Source organism: Mesitornis unicolor, unplaced genomic scaffold (assembly GCF_000695765.1).
Source record: "Mesitornis unicolor isolate BGI_N332 unplaced genomic scaffold, ASM69576v1 scaffold300, whole genome shotgun sequence".
Taxonomy (NCBI): Eukaryota; Metazoa; Chordata; class Aves; order Mesitornithiformes; family Mesitornithidae; genus Mesitornis; species Mesitornis unicolor.
Genome location: NW_010158726.1, coordinates 2,915 through 24,411, shown reverse-complemented (window position 1 = coordinate 24,411; position 21,497 = coordinate 2,915). Strand labels below are relative to the sequence as shown.

Sequence of the window (21,497 nt, the reverse complement as noted above, 5' to 3'; positions counted from 1 at the left end):
ATATAATATCATATAATATCATATAATATCATATAACATAATATATACATCTATACACACACACCCCCCTTATATAGATCTATATAAGGTATTAGATACCCTTTTAGGAAAACTAGCCTTGACTTAGTGTATTGTAAATTTAGGTCTTTTAGATTTTATCAACACAAGCTTGGGTAGAAATACCTTGTCAATAAGTGAACTTTTGTACTATGCTTTTTCGTGGTTTCTGTTGTACTATCCTATTTTATCTGCCTGGTTTAATTAAATGCCAAAATGTGCATCCCAGTTACCTTAGTCAGGGGGAGGATGAAAGAGAGTATAGGAGGAAAAAAGAGAGAGGACTGAAGAGAATCTTACTACTCTTTTTAAAAGGAATTAATGTGTCCCAGGAGTCTTTCCGAAGGAGGGTGGCATTTTGTGCTTAGATTATGGAAATTTATGGTCTTTTTGGAGGCCAAGGAAAGCTGTGGCTGAGCAGGAAGGGGAGATCAGTGTCCTGCATCTTAACCTGCCTCCATCCTCCATGGGCTGACCTGGTCCTCTTGGTCCTCCCAATGTGAGGAAAACCTTCCCGGACTGGAGGCATTTTCGTGTAACTCTTTCAAAAAGCCCTAAAAAGCATCGCTCCCGACCAAACCACACCAACTTTATCATGATGGCTCAGCAGCGCAGGTGCTACTGGACATCCCTTCAACAATACCGAGTGATTAAATCCTGATTAAGCTTTCCCTTGATCTTTGATTGGCGCGGAGCTGTGCCCTACTGAATTGGCAGTTGGTTTAGCCTCTCCGTTTTTTCTTTCCGTTTCATATAAATAAGTAACTATTCTCTTTTGAGGCACTTTAGCTTAATATTCAGCTTTGGAGAACTGAAATTAGAGTCAGCACATTCTGACAAAAACATAGTTGCATAAAAGGTTTTTACATATAAAGGATCTTCTGGTCACTGTCCAATTTATTTTCCATTTTTCTGCTTCCTTTTGGACTTTTTCAGCATTGCTGAGTTCCCACATGAACATCTGCAACATAATTTTGATCACAAGTGCTTTATAATCATACACGCTATAAATATTAGATTGTCTTTTAAAGGCCACTTCACTTTGATTTTGAATATTAAGTGGAACAAACAAAAAAAAAAATTATTATTCAGACAATTGCTCTAATTTTGGTGTCTTCATTTCTGGGCTAAAATGCAACTAAATTCTGCCATTGCCAGAGTTTGAAATGCATGGTCTTCTAATTAAGTAGCGTGCAGGACCACTCAAAGAGCTGCAGATAGAGGCATACATTGAATTGAAACAGATATCAGTCTCTTTGGCAAGAGCGAACCCAAAAGATTTCTGAATAGCCAGATGAGAGCACAAGGGGAAATTTCCCCAACCTGCGGCAACGGGAACGCTTCTCGTGTGATTTATTCAGAGAGACAAAGAGGCAGCTGTGCAAAAAGGCCCCCCAGGCGACGAGACTGGTCTGGACGTGTGTATTTGCAGTTTATCGAGTAAACCTGTCCTGATTAAAGCAGCTTTCCAGTACCGTGGGTCTATGATTTCCCTCGCTTTGCCTTTCCCTGCCCTCCCCCTGCCACACCGGTGTCTCCCTGCTTGCTTTTTCCCCAGGATCTGGGTGGAGGTGGCTCGGCAAAGGGCCATGCTGGTTGCCACTTGTGTTTTGTGTGCTGTGGATGTTACTTTGCTCAAGCAGTTCTTGTAGTCATGCTTAATTTCTGTTTTGACAGGCTTATTGCAGTGCATTACCCTACTACTGCTTTTAGACTGGTTGGTTTGGGCCCAAGAAGATGATGAATAACTGGTACAGACACATACCTTTGTACTGTATATAGTTTTGTTTAGGCCTATATATGTTTATGTGCCATAGAAAATTTTTAATATTATTTATAGTATTTAAAAATAAAATACTGTTTTATTTTTTAATATTATTTAAAGTGTAAGTGTGAATAAGAGTTCCTATATTACGGCTTTTCTATTTTCTTGGACAATAGGAACAAAGGCCTGATGTGTATCTATATTTAAAGACAGTACCCTCATGTGTATCCTCAAAACCACAGACAGGCCAGGATGTGTAATTCTACCTATTTCCTATAATGACCACTCTCACTCCTGCACCGACCTGACGCCTGCAGGCTTGTGCCTGCAACTGTGCTGACTTGTTGGAAAAGATATAGACACATAAAACATTTGTAGGGTATATTAATGGAATTCACTGCCCATGTCCGAGCAGTAACTTGTAAGAGAAACCTCAAGAACATTTCACTCCAAGTCATAAAACCCACAGACCTGGCAGCAATAAATCTTTATTTGAATGAAGATGTGATGTGGGAGAGCAGAGCAAACTCCCTGTCTGCAGAACGAAGCTAAACACAGCACCCAGCACTACTGTGTGCGAGTTAACAACTTCCCTCTTGAGTAATATCTGATCACCATCCTTGTCGGTATGACCTGGACAGCAGCATACGCCAGGAGCACATTTATTTGGAAATCAGTCTTAATTACACAGCTGCAGCCCTGCAGCCGCCTGTGCTGCCTGTACATGCCCCCACATTGCTCAAGGTAAAGGGGAGTCGTGCATCAGGCACTGAAACCCAGCCTGTCTTTGAGGAAAAGGTCCTATAATTAACCTATGATTGCAAGGTTTTTGGATTTGTTCCCCAAGGAAAGAGAATCCAGTCGAGACATGAAGAACGTGTTGATCTAATGGAGTAACAGAACAGTGGAGCCCTGTGGTCTAATGACGCACTCGATTTAGGAAATGCTCTGCTCTGTTTATCCCACACAGACGCAAACTTGCACTCAAAAAGATTATGGAACTGTTAATCCATAATACATTTCTCTGTCAGTTGAATGGCAGCAGTCTGCAATGACCAGATTTTATTGAATGAAGGCCTTTTTTTGAGCTCTTTTTTTATTTCTAGCATCCTTCTTTCATACTGCAAGCATCCTTTCTCTAACATAAAATGCTACAGCATAATTTTAGGCTGTGGTCTCTATCCTGCTAATCGATGTAATTGCCTTCTTCCTTCTTCCCAGTCTCATTTTCCCTTTTCCATTAATCTTAACCACAAAACATCTCCTCTGAACTGATGTGGCTGAGGAGCAATTTCTATACAGTATCACCAAAAAATGAAAGGGCTTCCTAGCAGATAATGGCAAAGCAGATAAAGAAGTTTGTGGCTGGAATTTCTATAACACACAGCTCACTTGGTAATGTTTATCTCTCCAGCCAAAACTTCTTTGTAATGGCTCTTTTGAATGGATATATCACGCATACAGGGCATTGAGGAGAAAAATTGCTGCTGCTTTCAATTAGGAAACTCCATAAAGGATTTGGAATAAGGGAATTAAGCACTAGAGGGGACTTGTGTTATCTGATGCCTTCTTGCCTTAGAGGCAGAGTAGAAATGAAAATATCCGTTGAAAACTGGGAAGGATGCTTTCTCGGCTGTAGTTCTTGATAATGCCCACATCTGCATTTAAGTGCTACAGCTGCGTTTCCTCCCAGTGTTGATGTTCAAAAATAAGCTCCACCCTGTCTGCAATTTTGCCCTGGAGTCACATTTATAGAAACACCCAACCAACGCTTGAAAATTAAGTAAAAACCTTCTTTGTCTTTGATAGCTCTGGATGTTGCTGCTTTGTATTGCTGGCTTTGAAGCTGCTCTTACATCTGCCTACGAGCAGGATTCTTTTTCTTTTAATGTGGATGTGCCATCTCTTTTAAAAAGCAGCACGGGAGACGTGGTTGTGTAGAAGTTTTGGTGGATGACAGGCAGGATTCCTCTCCCCAGCTCCTGATGCTCTGGCACCAATGAGGCATCCTTAAAAGGGAAAATGTTGGTTTTTATTGCTGACTTTCTGAGAAGCTTTTCCTCACGGTCAACAATCCCCTTTTTGATACAAGAATCTTTGAAAAAGAAACAGCATTGAAAAAGAAGACTTGTAAAGTATGTGTCACAACTAATCCTTCCTAGTTAAGAGCATTGGAGCAGCTCTCTAATGCAGTTTCTGTCTTATAAAGGGAAAATATTCTTGAGTGTTGGATGAGATTAAGCAATCACAGGGAGGATGCAAATCATAGAGGCTACCTATGAAAAATCGAGGGGCTTTTCCCATTGTCAACACCATCAGTGGGCTGTTGTAGCATCCCTTTTCCAATAAAGGGAAATATTTCTCAAATTACTTTTGCACTACTCACAGACAGAAGATGGGCTCAAAACATTTAGGGATTAAAATGCCAAATTCAGCCATACTGGATTTCATAGCACTAACTCCCCTCTGGTTTGTTCCTTCACTAAGATACATCTCTTAAGAAGAAAGTTCACCTCTTGTGTAAGAATGTCTACGTATCCCCACTTTAGTATGACATATATAAAATAATAATGATAAAAATAAGCATAGGGCTGCCTGAGAGGGCTCGATAAGCAATCAATAGTTCCAGTTGCATTCACTGATGAAATGCAGCAAGAAGAAAATAAATGATGCTTTCAAAACATGAATGGTGGCCTTGGGTTGTGTGAGACATAATTAATGGCCATATATTGAAATAAATGCATTCCTGTTGTGTTCACTGCATGTGCAAAATCCTCTTTCTGAGACAAAGCAGTCGATAGCTTTCCCCAAACAGTATTTTTGTCAGAGTGCCATTACAAAGCTGTTGTATGATGCACACTCTTAAGTTAATAGAAGTTGGGTATTTTGATCCATATACAAATGGCAAAAAAAAAGTGTGATGGCATTGTCCCTCTGAATTGCCTGATGATAAAAGTTATCAGGTTGCATCCCAGATCTTAAAGGAATGGTACGATGTCAGTCCTCCTTTTTTGTATAGAAATCCTGATTTTTCAAGAGCTAACAGTGGGAATGATACCATTTTAATTTACAGTGTGTTGTTAACTTCACTCTTTCATCACACATCAGCAATCCTGAAAACTTTCTTGGACATACATCCTTCCATCATTTTATGGGCGAGGCGCAAAGGTTTTCACACTCTGGGTATTGATTCCCGTGTCAAAAATGTTGGTGCGGGCTTGTGAAATAATGTGCCTGCTGTGTCTAACCTGTGCTAACACCAGCTTAGGCATTTCTCATCTCACACCTTGGCATAACAGGGTGCAGAGCTGACACATTTTGCTATGGCCAAGTTCCTTTTGCTATAAATAGATAATGGTTTAATCACTTATATGTTGCTTGTCTTGTTTTTTCCCAAGGCAGAAGTTCAGGAATTGAAATACCTGAGGTGTTTTAGCTTGGGACCACAGCAGCTCCACTGGAGGTCAAAGAGGAGAGACAGAAGTTTGGACTAGAAGGAAAGTTTTACCTTTCCTAAAAGGAAGAATAAGATAGGTAAGGATTAATTGTAATTTTATATAATGAATATATGTGGTTATGGGAATCTTGAGGGACATCTACACAAGGAGAGGACTTGCCCTAGGTTGCATTGACTGATATTTTCTCCCTGGAAAACCACGTGGGAGTTACAGATGGGCAAAACGTGTCCGCTCTATTGAGAGCTGCCCACGTTACATCCATCAGTAATGGGTATGGATATAATGGAGATCCATCAATAATGGAACAGAAAGAAAGAGAGAAAATAGCTTCTTGAAACTGGGGCTTCTGGAACTGTTGAGTAGGATTCCATGGGAATGATGGAAATAGCATTAATTAATTGCAACTTCACAAAAAGCTGGATGTTGAGACAGTAAAGGCTTATGCTGCCATGGTCGTACAGCAATAGAGGGAACCCTTCCCAAGGCTAAAACTTGTACATATTTTAAAATAGGAGTAAGCTTTTCTTCACGTGTTGCATAAGTGAAAGATAGGCTTTTTGGAAGAGAAAGCTGAGAGCAACAAAGGACTCGCTGGTAATAAAGGTATAAACCATTTCAAAGGTTTAATGTATTTGACACGTGTTTGTTTAGACTTGTGCAAACACATACAGGTATTCTCAATCTGCTTCAAATACAGCTGCTGTTTAATAAAGTCTAAACCAGTTCTTCAGTGAATTGATCTAAATGACCATTGTCAAAGTTTAAATTTTGTTTTTCTCTGTATTTCCCAATGTTGAAATGAGGTGGGTTCACTTCACGTGTTTTGTGTGGTGGAACCTTGAAGTTGCACAAGGCCGGTGCTTTTTTTCGTTTGCTTTTTCACGTTGAGTGCTCGTTGTAAAGCAGCTCCCAGCCCTCAGACGCCTGCTGCTGGCTTGAGATTTTCCTGTGTTCAGATTGAGAATAACAGCAAAAACACCTTCGCTGCTGGAGCCTGCGCGCCGGATCACAACTGCAGTTGGGATGTGTGAACAAGTCAGAAGACGTGTTCAATGGCAATAGGATTAGTGCTGGGAGATTTAATTCCTTTATCTCTCCAACCAATAAAACATCCGTTGTTTTAGTGCTGGCTGGCATTTCCTATTCAAATCAGATTTCCAAGGGGACTCTGGAAAACTCTTACACGAGCGTAAATGAGATTAAGCTGATGCTGCAGTTCTTTATTTCCTGAGCTCTTAAGATTCAACACCTGAACCGGTCCCTTTGTAAGTAGGTGTGAATAGAAAAGGTATTGTAAGAAAGTCAGACGTTTGAAGAAAAATGCCTGAAGAGATTTGGTGGCAGTTTATTACTGGGGAAAATGATACAGAATTTGTGATGAAAAAGCCATTGTTCACCTCTGTTAAATTGCCCTTATCTATGTAAGTTTGCTGTTATAACACACAGAAAATAGGTTTAGGGTTTATTTTTTTTCCCCCAGGAGACAGAAATAGATTTTTCCACATTGAAGATTTTGTTGTCTCTTTTGTTCTGTGCATTCTCTGCAGAAAGTGCTGAGCTCGAGGACTGAACGTGTAATGCACTGAACAGGAGAATTGTTTGCTGCTTTAAACCTCTGCCAGCAAGACACGAAGGGAAGTTTCTACCAGAACAGAATTGGGTTTCAGTCCTTGTCGTGCATTTGCCTTTCAGCCTGACACCCCCGCTGGGAATGGCTTTGTCTGTGGACTCTGCTTTGTACCGCTGGCAGCGCCTGGGGGCTCCAATTCCCTCCCAGACCCCGTCCGAATCGACACCGCTGCTGTTTTCTGTCAGGGACAAACCAAACCTCAACCGAAAAGGATGGAGAGTTGTGTTTCCCCACAACAGGAGGCAGTGGGAAGACTGGGAACCAGCTGCTCCGGTTTATTCTGGGAACAGGATACAGACCACTAAATACACGTGGTGCACTTTTTTGCCCCAAAATCTTTTTGAGCAGTTTCACAGGTAAAAAAGAAAAATCATTCGGTGACACACGAGATTTAAGAACCATCTCTAAAAGAGTGCTATTTGAGGGTGATGGAGAAGGGCTGCTTCTGCAGTTACCACATTGCTTACGTTTAGGTGATGATTATTTGTCACCAAATGCCACTTGATTCACGTTGAAATTGAGGTTTAAAGCAAGTAAACGTTAGGTGGGCTTAACTGAGGCAGTGGCCAGCTTCCTTGGTTGAATGCTGGAACCATTTTCTATGTAAAAACATCAAGTTTTTAATTAAAAAATCCTCTGTTTCTGCTGAGGGACAGAGATTGGATAAACATTTGATTTTTAAGAACACAAAAGGACGTTCATTGAGACACCGATGAAATTCTGTAGAACTCAGAGGGCTTATAGATTAATTCTGGTACATTTTTAACAGCATGCAAGTGACTTTGTCTGCTGACTTATAAACAGTGCATGTGTAGATGCAACTGCTAGGTCAGGTTTCTTTCCAAGTGCTGGTTTGAAATTGTGAACCCCCCAGCACAATGAATAAGATGCCCATGAAAACATCATTATGATAAAGACAAATGAAAGCTGTAGCTCCATCTCTAGCTTTGAAAATTTCATTCTGTATATTAGATTTACACATTCCCAATTCAGCCTTCCAACTCTGGAATCCTTCATGGACTCCTAACGGGGACATTACCATAATTCTGAATACGTGGGTTTTTACACCTATTCTGTTACATTGGTTTGGGGTTTTTTTAAGTATTTTGGGGGTTTTTTTAAGTATTTTGGGCTTTTGATGGATTTTGTGCTGCTTTTCAAGACGGAGGCAGTCAGGGATCATTAAGGAAGTTTTAGCTCTTAGAGATACGAAGTGGGCTTGATATGTGGGAAAATGGAGGTAGCTATAATATTACAAAAATACATCTCACGAGCTCTTCTAAAGAAAAGATCAGCATCTCAGTTAAGCAGCTGATTAATTCATTCTGGAAAAGGAAGAGGAGAGCAGAGGAGTGAATTAATTACTGTACCTTGGACACAAAAATGGGGATGTTCATTAAGAAAAGGACACACTCTAATTTCTGATTACTTTTGGTTTATTTTATACCTTTTCAGACTGGGCAATCTTTATTTCTTCTTTCTGGTGGTTCTGAACTGGTTCCCCCAAGTGGAAGTGTTTCACAGGGAGATCACCATGCTGCCGCTGAGCGTGGTGCTGCTTGCCAGCATGGTTAAGGATGCTGTTGAAGACTACAGAAAATACCGATTTGATAAGACGATAAACTTCTCTCAAACCAGGATATATGACAAGTAAGTCAACTAAACCAATTATTTTTCCTTGTGTTTGATGTGGTGGAAACTGGTTTTGCGGTAATTCACTCACTGCCCCTTTGGAGTACAGTAAGTTTTGGAGAGGTGTTATAGAATAGTTGTGTTCTGCCTTTAAAAATGCCTCATTTATCTCACTTAAGTCATCCTGGTATCATTACGGTTTCGTTTCATATCACAGCAGTGCGTGCTGATGTACAGGTTTTCATTCCAAGTTTCCAAACCAGCTTGCCAACTTACACAACAACATCCTCTCCAGGTAGCAGAAGGATCCAGAGGAGAAATGAAACGTATCCAAGTCTGGGAAGGATCGCTGGGGCTGTTTAACAAATTGGAGCAATGTCTTGCAGATGTTTCATACTAAAACTATGAATAGAAAAATTAATAATCAACTACATTCAAGGTGAAGCATAACCAGGAACTGAATGAAATTGTATAGGACTTCCAGTAATGAGAGGTGTTTGGTAGAGCAGGGTTTCCCTTTGGAGACAGTACAACACCTGCGATGTTTGCTCAGTCCTGACTCAGACAGGATAATCATTTCCATGTGCAATTCTTATTGCAACACTTTGATTTCATCAGAGTTTCTCATCCAAGTGCTAACTCGACTTGAGACTACTTAGCTCGTCACTACGTAAGGCAATAGATAGGAGTTTTCATTTAAAAAGAGTTTGAGTCTCTTCCTTTTCTCACCTCATAAAAAGAAAAGTGCTGTGGTTTGTACACATCTCATTAGCTCTGTTGGCAATTAGTCCTCATCTGTGATTACATACTTATGTGTCAGAGGCACAAGCACCAATGGGGAAGAAGAAATGAGAGGCTGGAAGGGGTTAGTGTGTGAGAGAGAGGTGTTTTGGGTGTCCGGAAGCAGAAGGTCTATCAGAGAACGACCAGGCTGAGGGACAGATAACCAAGGTAAACTGCCCTTCAATTCCCTACGCCTGTTCTCACAACCACCAAATCATGGGTTTCCTTGGTTTGGGGAATGAGGGTTGGTTGTTTGTTTAGCAATCTGTGTTATGGTCATGAAAACAAACAGTAGGTAGAGGAAGTAGGAGAGAAACTATAGCTTACAGCCTTCTGTTGACTTGTGGGACACGGAGCTCTGCCCATTACCTTTGAACTTCCTGGCAACTCCCCAGCTTGTAAAGTGCTTCTGAAACTCCTGACGTGAGCCGTGCAAACTGCATCTACGTCCGTGTTAAGACGGAGACGCTTCATGCGAGCAGGGAGTCGGTGCCTGCTCTGCACGGGGCCTCCAGGCGCACACCGACAGGAATAACGAAACATTCGGGATGTGTTTGTCATCGCTGAGGTGCAGCCTCCCCGGCCGGCGCTAGGACCCAGCGCGGCTGGGTTGGATGATACCTGTCCCCAGGTGTCACTCCCTGCTTCCTGCAGTGCAGGGAGAGGCAGCCCCGGCCTTCCCACACCTTGGCTCTGCTCGCCACCGCTTCTGGGAGTTGATTTGGATCATTGAATTCTTCAAATTTGTTGGTTTACCACTTGAGGCTACGTTATAAGAGGAAAGCAAGATGTCACGGAAAAGCATTCTAGGCTGCTTCTCTACAGCGATATGGAAAAAGCACTTTTTCAAGGAAACCTGCTGCCAATGTGGTGCTGCGGACCCTGAAATCCAAAATGAAGAGCTGGAGAGAAGAGGAAAAGTAAAGAAAAGGAAGAAGAAAAACGAAAACAAGCGAGTGATCGTCTCCAATTTGCTCTTTGGAAGTAAGAAGTGGAATGAAAATCCAAACAGACACTACGACCCCAATAAAATCAAGACCACAAGATACAACATCTTGACTTTCCTCCCTAAAAATATCTATGAGCAGTTTCACCGCTTCGCCAATATTTATTTCGTGGTCATTGCCCTGCTGAATTTTGTGCCAGTGGTGAACGCTTTCCAACCAGAAGTTTCTGTGATCCCCGTCTGTGTTATAATGGCCATTGCAGCCATCAAAGATGCGTGGGAGGACTTTCGACGGTATAAACTGGACAAAGAAATCAACCATATGGGATGCTACATTTACAGCAGGTGAGTTTAATACAGCTTTTATTACCCCAAAAAGGTTGGCTTAAGATCTTTGCTCAACGGTGAGGCTTTTTGTTTAAAAAAAAACCAAACGACAAGCAACTAACTGCTGGAAAATCAGAGTAATGACTTAAAACAGGGGAAAAGTCATAGTGACCTCAAAACACCTGGCATTTGTTCCTTCTTCTTTTGTTTAAATCTCATTTTCAGACTGGGATGGTAAGTTTGAATTTCATGGTGCTGTGGTGGCTATAGGCTTGTTAAATATGGAGAGCGGTGAAAACGGGTGCTCAAATAACTACTGAGCACCTGGATTTCTGAGGAGTATTCAAGAAGGCTTAATTCAAATAGCACAGGACATGATCTGTCATGAGACCTATTTGCACTCTTAGATGCCAAGAAACCACATAAAATGTAGGCCTTTGAACTGCACTTAACTGTATACTTTACGCTGCAGACTAACTTTCAGGTGTATTTCATTTACTAGCTTGTGTGTAAAATAAACTGCAAAAATGCAGTTTAAAGATGGGAGATGGTAATATATGCCTCTGTCAGACGTCTCTAAATGAATTACCTACATGTGTCTGTGCTCGTGTCTTCAAAATGTTCCATGATCTCTTGCTTTTAGGGCTTTGAGAAGTTTGAAAACTGTGTTTAATTGTATCAAAGCTGTTCTCTCAGAACAGCAGAAAATTACTTCTCCCTGCTAAACTATCACATTTGGGAGTGAAAAGAGCAAACCCTTCCATCTCCGCCAGCGTTGTTTGCCATCTCTCAAATTAGTCAAGAGTGCTTTGTGTAACGTACGCTTTCCCAAGCAGGATCTGGCTGTTATCACGCGGTGCTGTCATTTCTGTTTGTTGTTTTGATTGTTATATCCTGCTGGTTACACAGGAAAACAATGGATTTGCTTGTTAGGGGGCTAAACTTATCCCCACGTATAGATAATGACTTGTCAGAAACAAAATCACAGCACTCTCCTTGTCAACTCGTCCAAAAGAAGCAGACATTACAAGTTTCTACATACTGTTCAGTTATTTCTTCTCCTTTCCATCGTGGATAATGTCAATAATTGCAGCTCTTTGGGTAGGGTGGCAAAATCGCCTCTTCTTCCTACCTTTGAGATTGCAATCTAGCTGGATTCTCCAATCATCTTTTCAACGTTGCATTAATCCTCGAGTCAGTGGATTAGGTGTTAACGCTTATTAAAACGAGCATGAAAGAGGATAGGTGGTGCAGAGGGTACTAATGAACGGATCCGCATAGGAATCTTATTTATTTCCTCCTTAACATAAAGCAACCGTATTAATTTCTATCTGAAAGCCTTTTACCATAAGAAAAGTGGAGAATAAAATTAAAAAAATAAGAGAAAAATGCCCATCATGGGTTTACAACGTACGTACAGATCCAGATTCCAGTTATAGCCATGAGCACCTTCTTATGCAGAATCTGGACACGGGCATGTCTTAAAATTGGTTCTGCCATCCCATCTTGTGATCAGTGAATAAATCTCATCCAGAATTTTGTCTTTCACCAAAATTTTATGGCTTACAAAGGTCCTGTAAGGGAAAGGGAAGCGAGGAGGGCCACAGACTGTAACATTCAACCTGCCTGGAAAAATGGCTGGTAATTACAACTGCCATCAGATTGGCAGCTCCAGCTCATTATATCATGAATAATTTTAATCAGGCTGCTATAGCGCTTTGGGAAGCTGGTATTTCCTGTTCTGCTTGCTAGCTGCAAAGTCATGGAAGAAGAGTATGATGTCTCCTCGTTTTCCTCCTTATGAATCATCTGCCGTAGGTAATTTTTTTAAGCACAGATGAAAGTCCTTCCAAGACACTGCAGATCTTGTTAATCGTGTGGCAGCAAAGGCTTTTTAATAGAGCAACAGGTCTTTCATCCTGACATGAAAAATTAGTTGGATTTTAAGAGTTAATCTTGGAGAGTATATTGTCTTTATTTCAAGTTTCAATAACAAGACCTCTGGTTTCTGTTCCAAAAGAAATACGAAGGCAGAACAATTTCCTCCCAACTTTCTTGAAGACTGGCGGAAATGCAGTAACTCGCCTTCTTTCAGCACAGAGCAAAGGAAACTGCATTTAAATAGGCTGCCCTGCAAACACATTTTTTCTCATTTTTCTTTTCGCAGGGATCAGCTGGGATGGGTAATGTAGTCTGGTCATCAAACAAAGGAAAAACCACTTCACGTGGCGTGTTTGAGGAACGTTTAATTGAGAAAATGAGACACAATTAATAGGCATTAAAGTGTCTGGGGGAGAATGCAATAGCTTAGATGTGGTGTTTGATCGTGGAGAGTTTAACTTCTGAACCAAAACTTTTGGAATCCTAATAACTGTATACAAACTGTTGTGCTGTCAGAACAAACCACACAACGCCAAAAAAATACCCAAAAGAACAAAAACTTCAACTGTAGATGGTACAGACCTGTGTTGAGTTGCTTCCTTTCTCCTTGTAGTCTTTAAAATAAACTTTGCCTGCTTTTAACTGCCCCAGGAAATGGGGCTTCCGTTACTACAAAGTGTAATAGTCAAAACTTCTCCTATTATATTGGGCTTTATTATCCCTCTTTAATTGCATTCAGATTCCTTAAGTCACCCGGGTTCACGCAACCCTTATTAGTTATTCTTCATCTGTAACATTTAGTTATCATCTTCAAATATTTGTGATTTTTATCGTGTTCATTTTGCTACACCCAAGCACCTTTCAGTCAAGATTTTTGTAGAGATCTCTCTCTTGGTCTTTCTTATCACTCAGTCCCTCCCACTCTTCTTTGGTTACGTTTCTCTGAACTCTCTCCAGTTCATCATTAACTTAACAACAACAGAGACCAGCACTGAACGTAGAACACAGACCTGTAAGTCAGTGTCCACCCAATAGCTGCTAAAAGCTATTATTTAATTTTCTTGAAGTTCAAGGAACTACTTCATATAGAATTAATGTATGGCCTGGATCTGACATAACCCTAGGATTAAGCTATAAAGGTCTGCAAATACTTCATAGCATCCAGACGTGGTTTTACATCAATCTCTCACTTCTGGAGGATTGAACCTAAATTTTCCTCAGTGTCTTAATAGGTGCCAGATACAAATGCAAGGAGTGTGCACAGTTCATGATGGCACAGCAACACACTTCACCAAATGCACATACAACAGGTAGCAGCAGCCATAAAACCATTATTTGAGCTATACACGTTGCTTAATTTTAAGCAGCCAGACTCGGATATCTGAGACAGTGACTCAGAGCGGCCTAGTTTATATGCTTTGAATCACTCTGTGGAGCTGTTGGATAACTACGTAAGTTAACAGGCATCCCAGGTGAAAAGTTGGATTGCTCTTTCAATAGAAAGTTCCTCTGTGGTGCTTTCAGGCCCTGCAGTTTTCAAGTAGTCCCTACAGGCATCAATCTCCTCTTCCTCTGTAGGTCCCACTGGTGGTGATTCAGAATTCAGGCCAGCCTTCTCTAGGACTCTTTATCCGCTAAATGTAAGGTTTTAGAAGATGGAACGATTTCTGCATCGACACTAACTCTGGGTTAGTCCTAGAGCAGTGATGTGGAAATAAGGAAAAAACAAAGAACTCTTCTCTGTTGCACAAAGTCAGAGCTGCCAAGAGCTGAAAAGCTGGATATGTAAAAAGGAGCTGAAAAGCTGGATATGGCTTCAGCTGGGCTCACCGGTTTGAGAAAGAACTAAAGTATTTCATTTGATTAAATTTGTTTAATTCAGTGTTGTAATTTATGAGGCGAGTGCTGGAATCATGTTGAGGAGATCTCTGTGACAGCAATGGCGATCTGCTCGTCTATAGTTTACCACAAATATAGTATAATTTAATGCTTTATGTTTTTCTTAAAATTGGGGCAGCCTGGCAGTGAAGATGAAGGCTGCCTTTCTGTTGCAACCTATTTCATGTGCTGTGGTCAGCAGGATCTGAAGGGAAGGGAGATTGCAGCTCTCCACATCTGGGAGAGCTACTGGGGTTGGCCAGGGAAGCAATGACCAACAGAGGTGGGTGGCTTTTGGAAGACAGCAGAGAAGGGCAGGGAGCACACCTGAGTACAGGAATTGACCTCCTGACAGATCTCAGAGGTGGAAGGAAGGAAGCAACTTTTCTCTGGGCCCAGGAAACGTCGTGCACAGCTCATTCAACCCAGGGTGAACCTGAAGGTTCATAGAGTAGAAAGTGGGATGAGAGGAACATCCCATCCTGTGAAGGGCACGGTAAGCAAAGAGAGATTTGTTGCCGATGCTTTCACTTAAAGACTTGTTCAGCAGCACTTGGTTTTCACTTACTGAAGAGCCTTTTCTTTCTGCTTTGTTATCTGTGTTTTCCAACAAAGCATAACTTTAAAGACTAGGAGCCTGCTGGAGGCTTTAGTGCGTGCATTTTATACAGCAAAAAAAGAGAGGATCTCAATCTTGTGGCCTGCTTTTGAAGTCCCGCCGCATTCCCTCAGGCAAAATTACAATCCCTTTTCTTGGGCATAGCAATATCAAGGCTTCTACACCGCAGTGGTGCCTTCTCTAAATGGTGCAGGAATTGGATCAGCTGGAGGCTGAAGATCTCCTGAAGATCTCCAGCTCTTGCACGGCTGAATGTGTATTCCTGTGGCAGCCACAAAGCACCAACTTTGATCAATTGAATCATGAATTGTTTCTCACGAAAGCAGCAATATGAATAAGTCGCAATGACTGCAGGATTATTATGTGCTAAAAAAAAAAAAAGAGACACGTTTTCAACACTCAGCCGGTCCAGGCAGCAGCACTTGAAAGTCAAAGAGCAGCGAGCTGGCAGTTTTCATATGTCAGTGCTCATTGCTACAGCGAGGATCCTTGATCTCTGCGAAAGAAAATCTGTAAACACATTACTAACGCTAGCAGCAGTTTGTGCACTGCTTCATCAGAGCTTTCTTCAAGATCTATTACCTGCCAAAGGGTTTAAAGCTGCTTCACAGAAAAGCCGCAGTGGTTTAGCAGACAGCAGCAGAAGTGAGCAGCTAAAGACAGAGGCCAAGTAAATGAGAACCGATGGTTTTGGCTGAATCATGACCTCTTGGCACTGGGATCCATCCTCACTGCCTAAATTGCTAAAACACCATTAAAAGCTGGAGAAAAGCAGGTTTCTGCCATGTCACCTCAAGAGGTACATGGTCACATAAAGAGATGACTGTAGCAAAAAAGCTGATTTAAACTGTGGTAAGTTAATGGGAGTCTTTAGAAATCAATGTTAATGATTAGCAGTCATTAAGTAACTGATCCTGGAGTTACGTGTTCGTTCTAGCTGGTGCCAGGCAGGTTCATAGCAATGGCGTTATGTTTAAGGCAATATTAAAAAAAAAAACCAACATTAATTCTCCTAAATACAGTAATCCATAACTTACCAAATTAACTCAGTAAAGTCTAAGCAAATGTGTCCTCAAAATACTTTGTACTTACATTTTATTTCATTTCTTCATTTGGTGCATGTCATTATAAAATTGAGAGAGATTTAAAAAGGCCATTTAAAAGAAATCCAAAACCTTGTATATGGATATCTAACACATTTATAAAGTTCTGATATTTAAAGTCCATATAAACTTGAAATTATTAGAGATTAGTCTTTATCATTGAGATAATAGCTTCCTACTTAGGATGTTATAGACAGTTTCAGCACATAAAAATACTAGATCATTAAGGAATCTGGAATACCAAAATGGTATAATTAAAGATGTATTCTACTAGACTGTAGAAAAAGAAATCGCTCTTGAAAAGATGCTCATTGCTGTTTTAAAGTGGTGTTCAGATGCTGAGAGAGAGTTTGAGGCTATGGGGAAAGGCCGTAGGTGATTGCTAAGGGTGATTGTAACAGGTCCAACCACCGCTACATGACATTGCTCACTGAAGCTGCTGGTTCACATCACAGAAACCTTCCCAGATGCTGTAATGGGAATGTGGCAGAAACCAGTGATGAAATGGCACAGCAACACATGCTCAGATGGTATCGTTATCTCAGGAATACCGTACAGCCAAGTCGTGCTGTACTCTGACCCATGGACAGATTTTGGCATTCATATCTTTCCAGATGAGTGCCATCCTGAGGTCCTGCATCTGCCCCTGTGTTGTCAGATTTCCAGAGTTTTGTGGCAATATCTCCTGATCGTGAGGTCGTGGCCATGAAGTGGTCTTTGGAAGTGGTCTTGTGCCCTTGAGCCAAGAAGGCCAACGCCATCCTGGGGTGGATGAGAAGGGGTGGTTGTAGGGCAGAGAGGTTCTCCTGCCCCTCTGCTCTGCCCTGCTCACACCACAGCTGCAATCTTGTGTCCAGTGCTGGGCCCTCAGCTCCACAAGGACAGGAACTGCTTGAAAGAGTCCAGCAGGGCCACCAAGATGCTGGAGGGAGTGGAGCATCTCCTGCTGAGGAGCGGCTGAGGGAGCTGGGGCTCTTGAGCTTGGAGCAGAGGAGCCTGAGGGGTGTCCTCATTCCTGGGGATCCATTGGGAAAGGGCAGTGTCAGGAGGAAGGAGCCAGGCTCTGCTCTGGGATGGCCAATGCCAGGACAAGGGGCAATGGTCCCAAGCTGCTGGAGCACAGGAGGTTCAAGCTGAAGATGAGGAGAAACTTTGTGAGTGTGAGGGTTATGGAGCATGGCCCAGGCTGCCCAGAGAGGTTGCGGAGTCTCCTTGTGTGGAGACACCCAAAGCCCTGGCCGTGTTCCTGTGTGACTGCTCTGGTGATCCTGCTGTGGCAGGGGTTGCACTGGGGGAGCTTTCCAGGTCCCTTCCAACTCCTCACATTCTGTGATTTTGTGAAAACATTTTGTGAAGTTTTTCCATATAAAATGACTTTGACAGCATAGAAAAAGTGGGGGATTTCTATTGCAAAAATAGCCCGTAAAGGGCAAGGGGTTGTGTGGTTCTACCTGTTGTCTGACAACCTCAGAAAAGGTTGCTTGAGGGCGACCATTTTCCAATATAACAGTCTAACAAATTTACATTTGTTTTTGTCCATTTGTAACCCTGATAGTGTTTTTTTTTCTAAGCACTGTAACCTAGTGGTAGTTTAGGGAATGAACGGTAGAGCACGCAGTGTCTTCACTTCAAACTGCAGCTTGCAGTAACTCAAGGAATCAAGACTCACTGAAGTAATTGGTCGATAAGATACTTCTGGGTGATAAAGATTTCTGAAGATCCTTCTTTAAGCCAATCTAGGACTCACAGCCATGCTGAGGAGTGCACATGAAAAATGGCTCTTATTGAATCTCCTCTAGGGAGCAGAACAATAATTTTCACTTGCTCTCATTCACCATCCATTTTGACCCTGCTTTTGTTTGATAGTTTATCTTTATTCAACCCAAGAACATGAAATGAACTTGTTGACACAAAGCCAATAATTTATTCATGTTCACTCCCAGTCTCCAGCCACAGCAGGACTTTTTTATGATCCTTGCTTCCCAGAAATGCCTTTGTAAAGTCTATTTAGTTCAGGCCTTCTGGTCAGCTATGATGAGTCCAATAACAAATCCTGGCAGAGTTTGCTTGGGCTGTTCAAGCTCTTTTTGAGAGCGCTTTCCTCTGATGGGCGTTATCTTGCTTCCCATTTTATCCCAGGATAGCAACACTTTTTAATGTTGATAAATGGACTCAGAAAGGAGAGAAACCTTTATCTTCGATCGTGTCTTTGACGTGTTATAGATACCACGCGCTACAATTAGATTTCCAGCTTTCCACCTATGAAAAATCACCCCGTCCTGTTTATTACATTGGATAAATGCGTTTGCCCTTTTTCTACATTTCTTGTCAGACCGTCTCGGGTTTACAAAGCTCCTCTGTGTATTTAGCAACCAGAGCTCGTGCTGTGAACTTCAGTCGCTGAGCAGAAAGTGGGCAGAGTTCCCAGTCACGGGGATTGCTGCAAGGAAGCTGCTGCATCTGAAAAATCTCCATAGGCGACGGGGCCAGCACCACTGTGGGTGCTGGGGTTCCTTCCCAAGCCCTTTTCTCCCTTTCACCATTGGTAATTCTCTACAAAGCTGTAAAAAACCTTTGTACCCCAGGAAATTGTTCATCTTATAGCTCCAGCTGAAGAGTTTTTAGGAAAAGAAAAGGTGTTTCTTCACCAAATTCAATATCTTTTAGGAGAGAGGGACAGTTTGGTCACCTGAATGTGGGTTTGGGATATTTGGGTGATTGCTGAACTCTGGTCCCTGTGCCAAGGCTTTTCCCCTGATCCCAAAGAGGTCATCTGGCTTTTTTGTCTCACCGGCTGCTCTGTATTTAGCGAACGGGCAGAACCTGGAGCTTTAGTTGTAATGTGTTTCATAGGCAATTATGGGAAAAACATTACAAATCTGTGATTTCCGTGGATTACTTTTGCTAACCTGGTTTCTGTAAGGCTGATGGGGAAGGCAGACAGCTGGACAAGGCCCTTCTATAGCATTTTATGAGCGGAAAAATAATCAGAAGTGTGTTCTGTAAACTTCAGGATTGTGCAAGAGTTGACGTCCAGAGAGGTAGGATTGCCCTGTAGAAGTCACAGTAAAAATTATATGTAAACTATACAAGACATCCAAACGTCTTGAATAGCAAGATAAGCCAAGTGCTTGCTCTGATCTGCTTCTGTGCTCTCATTTCTAAGTTTTAAACAAACAAAAAGTCCTACCCAGAAAGTGTTTGACATAGGAGGGATTCATAGTTGATATGCTGTATTAACATTAGTATCTACTTTGTAGAGCAATAAATGCTCAGCAAGTATCTGCTTAAATAATTTTTATATGAAAGCATTACTTTTAATAAAATTTTCCACTTTTAATAGAAATTTATCTGGATTCTTTTTTACCGTGTGCGGCAACATCGAATTATCGTACACCAAACCTCTGCTCTCCAGCGTGGTCCTTTATGTCTGTTGCTGAGCAAAAGAAAAAAGGACATGCAGATAAGTAGGCAGACAAAAGAAGAATGACAAATTCAGGGATGAAAAATTAATGTAAGCAGGAACAATTATGGCTACAAAATCATTATTTAATAAGCGCCTCACATCTGGCATTAAAGGGCTTTAAATAGTTGGGTTGTGGGGTGTTTTGGGGGATTCTTTTTTTGAGTAAAAAGTGGATACCGCTGGGAAAGGCACAGAATTTCACTGCGAGTGGAACCTTTGAGGAAGCTGCTATTTCGTGTTGTTTTACAGAGAGGAACGTCAGCCAAGTGCAAGGGTTTGCCTGACAAAATATATATATATAATAAGTGGGATTTTTGGGGGGATGGCAGGCCCTGCTTTGCAGGAAAAAGGGGGTTGGAGAAGGAGCCTTTGGCCTGACTGAAGCAATGCTTGGGTGCGTGTTTTGAACTGCAGCAAAAGCCATGATCTGCCCTATCACCACTCCCCTCCCTCGCGATGCAACACTGAATTGAAAGGCAATATTCATCAGGCCATAGATGAGGGGGATTAAGAACTTCAGCAGAAATGGGGCTCTGAGGCATTACAAAAAAGCCTTTTCTGTCTGGTAAAGTATCCCGAGCATTTTCCCTCTTACAGAGCAAGGCATAAGACGGTTCAATTATTCATATGGCAAAAATAATTTCCTCTCCAAGAGTCAGAGGAACTGGGTCGTTGTTGCTGTGCAGTTTTCCCATTAACTCATTTTAAAGCTTATCGTGCAGTTTTCAGTTTGCGTGGACGGACGAGAGCAGTCAAAGGATCAGTTATTGAAATGGTAATGTCAAAAGAGTTTGCTATTTCCTCAACCATTGAGCACCAGTTTGTTGATGAAATGGTGATTTATTTTCCTTGAACCCCAAGCCTCTTTTTACTTTTTTTTTAAATTTAGAATATCTTTGTTCCTTATCTTAACCTCTCCATTAAACTTGGGCCCTAGATGCATTTTTTTTGCTTAATATTAAGGGGTCATTTGTCTGCTGTTCTACCTCTTGAAGTTGTTTCTGTGGACTAAGCTCAAGATCTGTAATTACCTATTGAGAGTTACAGACCAGAGAGACCTGAGATAGGAGTTTGTTTCTTCCAAAATCTCTATGTTGTTGGAAAGTATCTGAGAAACAGTCAAAACCAATGAATATTCTTTGGCGATATGTCTAAATTTCTTGAATAAGGTCCTTTAAAACACCTTTGTTAGCCAGAATGACTTCCTATATTTTGCTGTAGTGACTATAAGGTTAATGCTAGAAAAAGAACTTTTGTTGAAGTCTCTTTTTACTCCATGTAAAGATTTTATTTGAAGCTGATGTGTGGTGAAGTGAAAGCACGGGAGTGTCTAAATCCTTAATTTTTAGCTGTTGTGCTATTTCCCTGATGTCCCTGATCACCCACAATACGTTTTCAATGTAACAGGGAGGAGCGTGCTTATGTTGAGAGATGCTGGAAAGACGTGCGAGTGGGGGATTTTGTGCAGCTGCGGTGCAACGAGACCATCCCAGCCGATATCCTGCTGCTCTACTCCTCCGATCAGAACGGGGTCTGTCACCTGGAAACCGCCAACCTCGACGGCGAGACCAACCTCAAACAACGAAAAGTGGTGGCGGGGTTCTCCAGCCAGGTGAGTCTGCTGGAAATGCAGCCCAAGCCACGCTGGGTTGGGTCGGGCCCATTTGCACACCAGTTTGAGCCGTGTAGGGCACCAGTTCTGATGGGTTGGTTACTGAATCATAGGAACACAGAAAGTGTTGGGTTGGAAGGGACCTTTACAGCTGATCCAGTCCAACCCTGCAGTCAGCAGGGACATTGGTACCAGATCAGGGTGCTCAGACCCCATCAAGCCTGGCCTTGAATATCTCCAGGGATGGGGCCTGCACCACCTCTGGGCAACCTGTGCAGTGATCGACCACCTCATGGGGAAGAGCTTTTTCCTAACATCCAACATAAATCTGCCCTTTTCC

General features: G+C 41.9%; 1 protein-coding gene across 1 annotated transcript; it reads left to right on the top strand.

The window, feature by feature from the left end:
* Window positions 1–10,113: 10,113 nt before the first annotated feature.
* LOC104535895 (probable phospholipid-transporting ATPase VA) lies at window positions 10,114–21,157 on the top strand (the record flags this gene model as incomplete). Its single annotated transcript, XM_010184248.1, has 2 exons — window positions 10,114–10,616; window positions 20,953–21,157. Coding segments are annotated over exons 1-2 (708 nt in total), but the record flags the coding sequence as incomplete, so codon positions are not given.
* Between the last annotated feature and the right edge of the window lie 340 nt (window positions 21,158–21,497).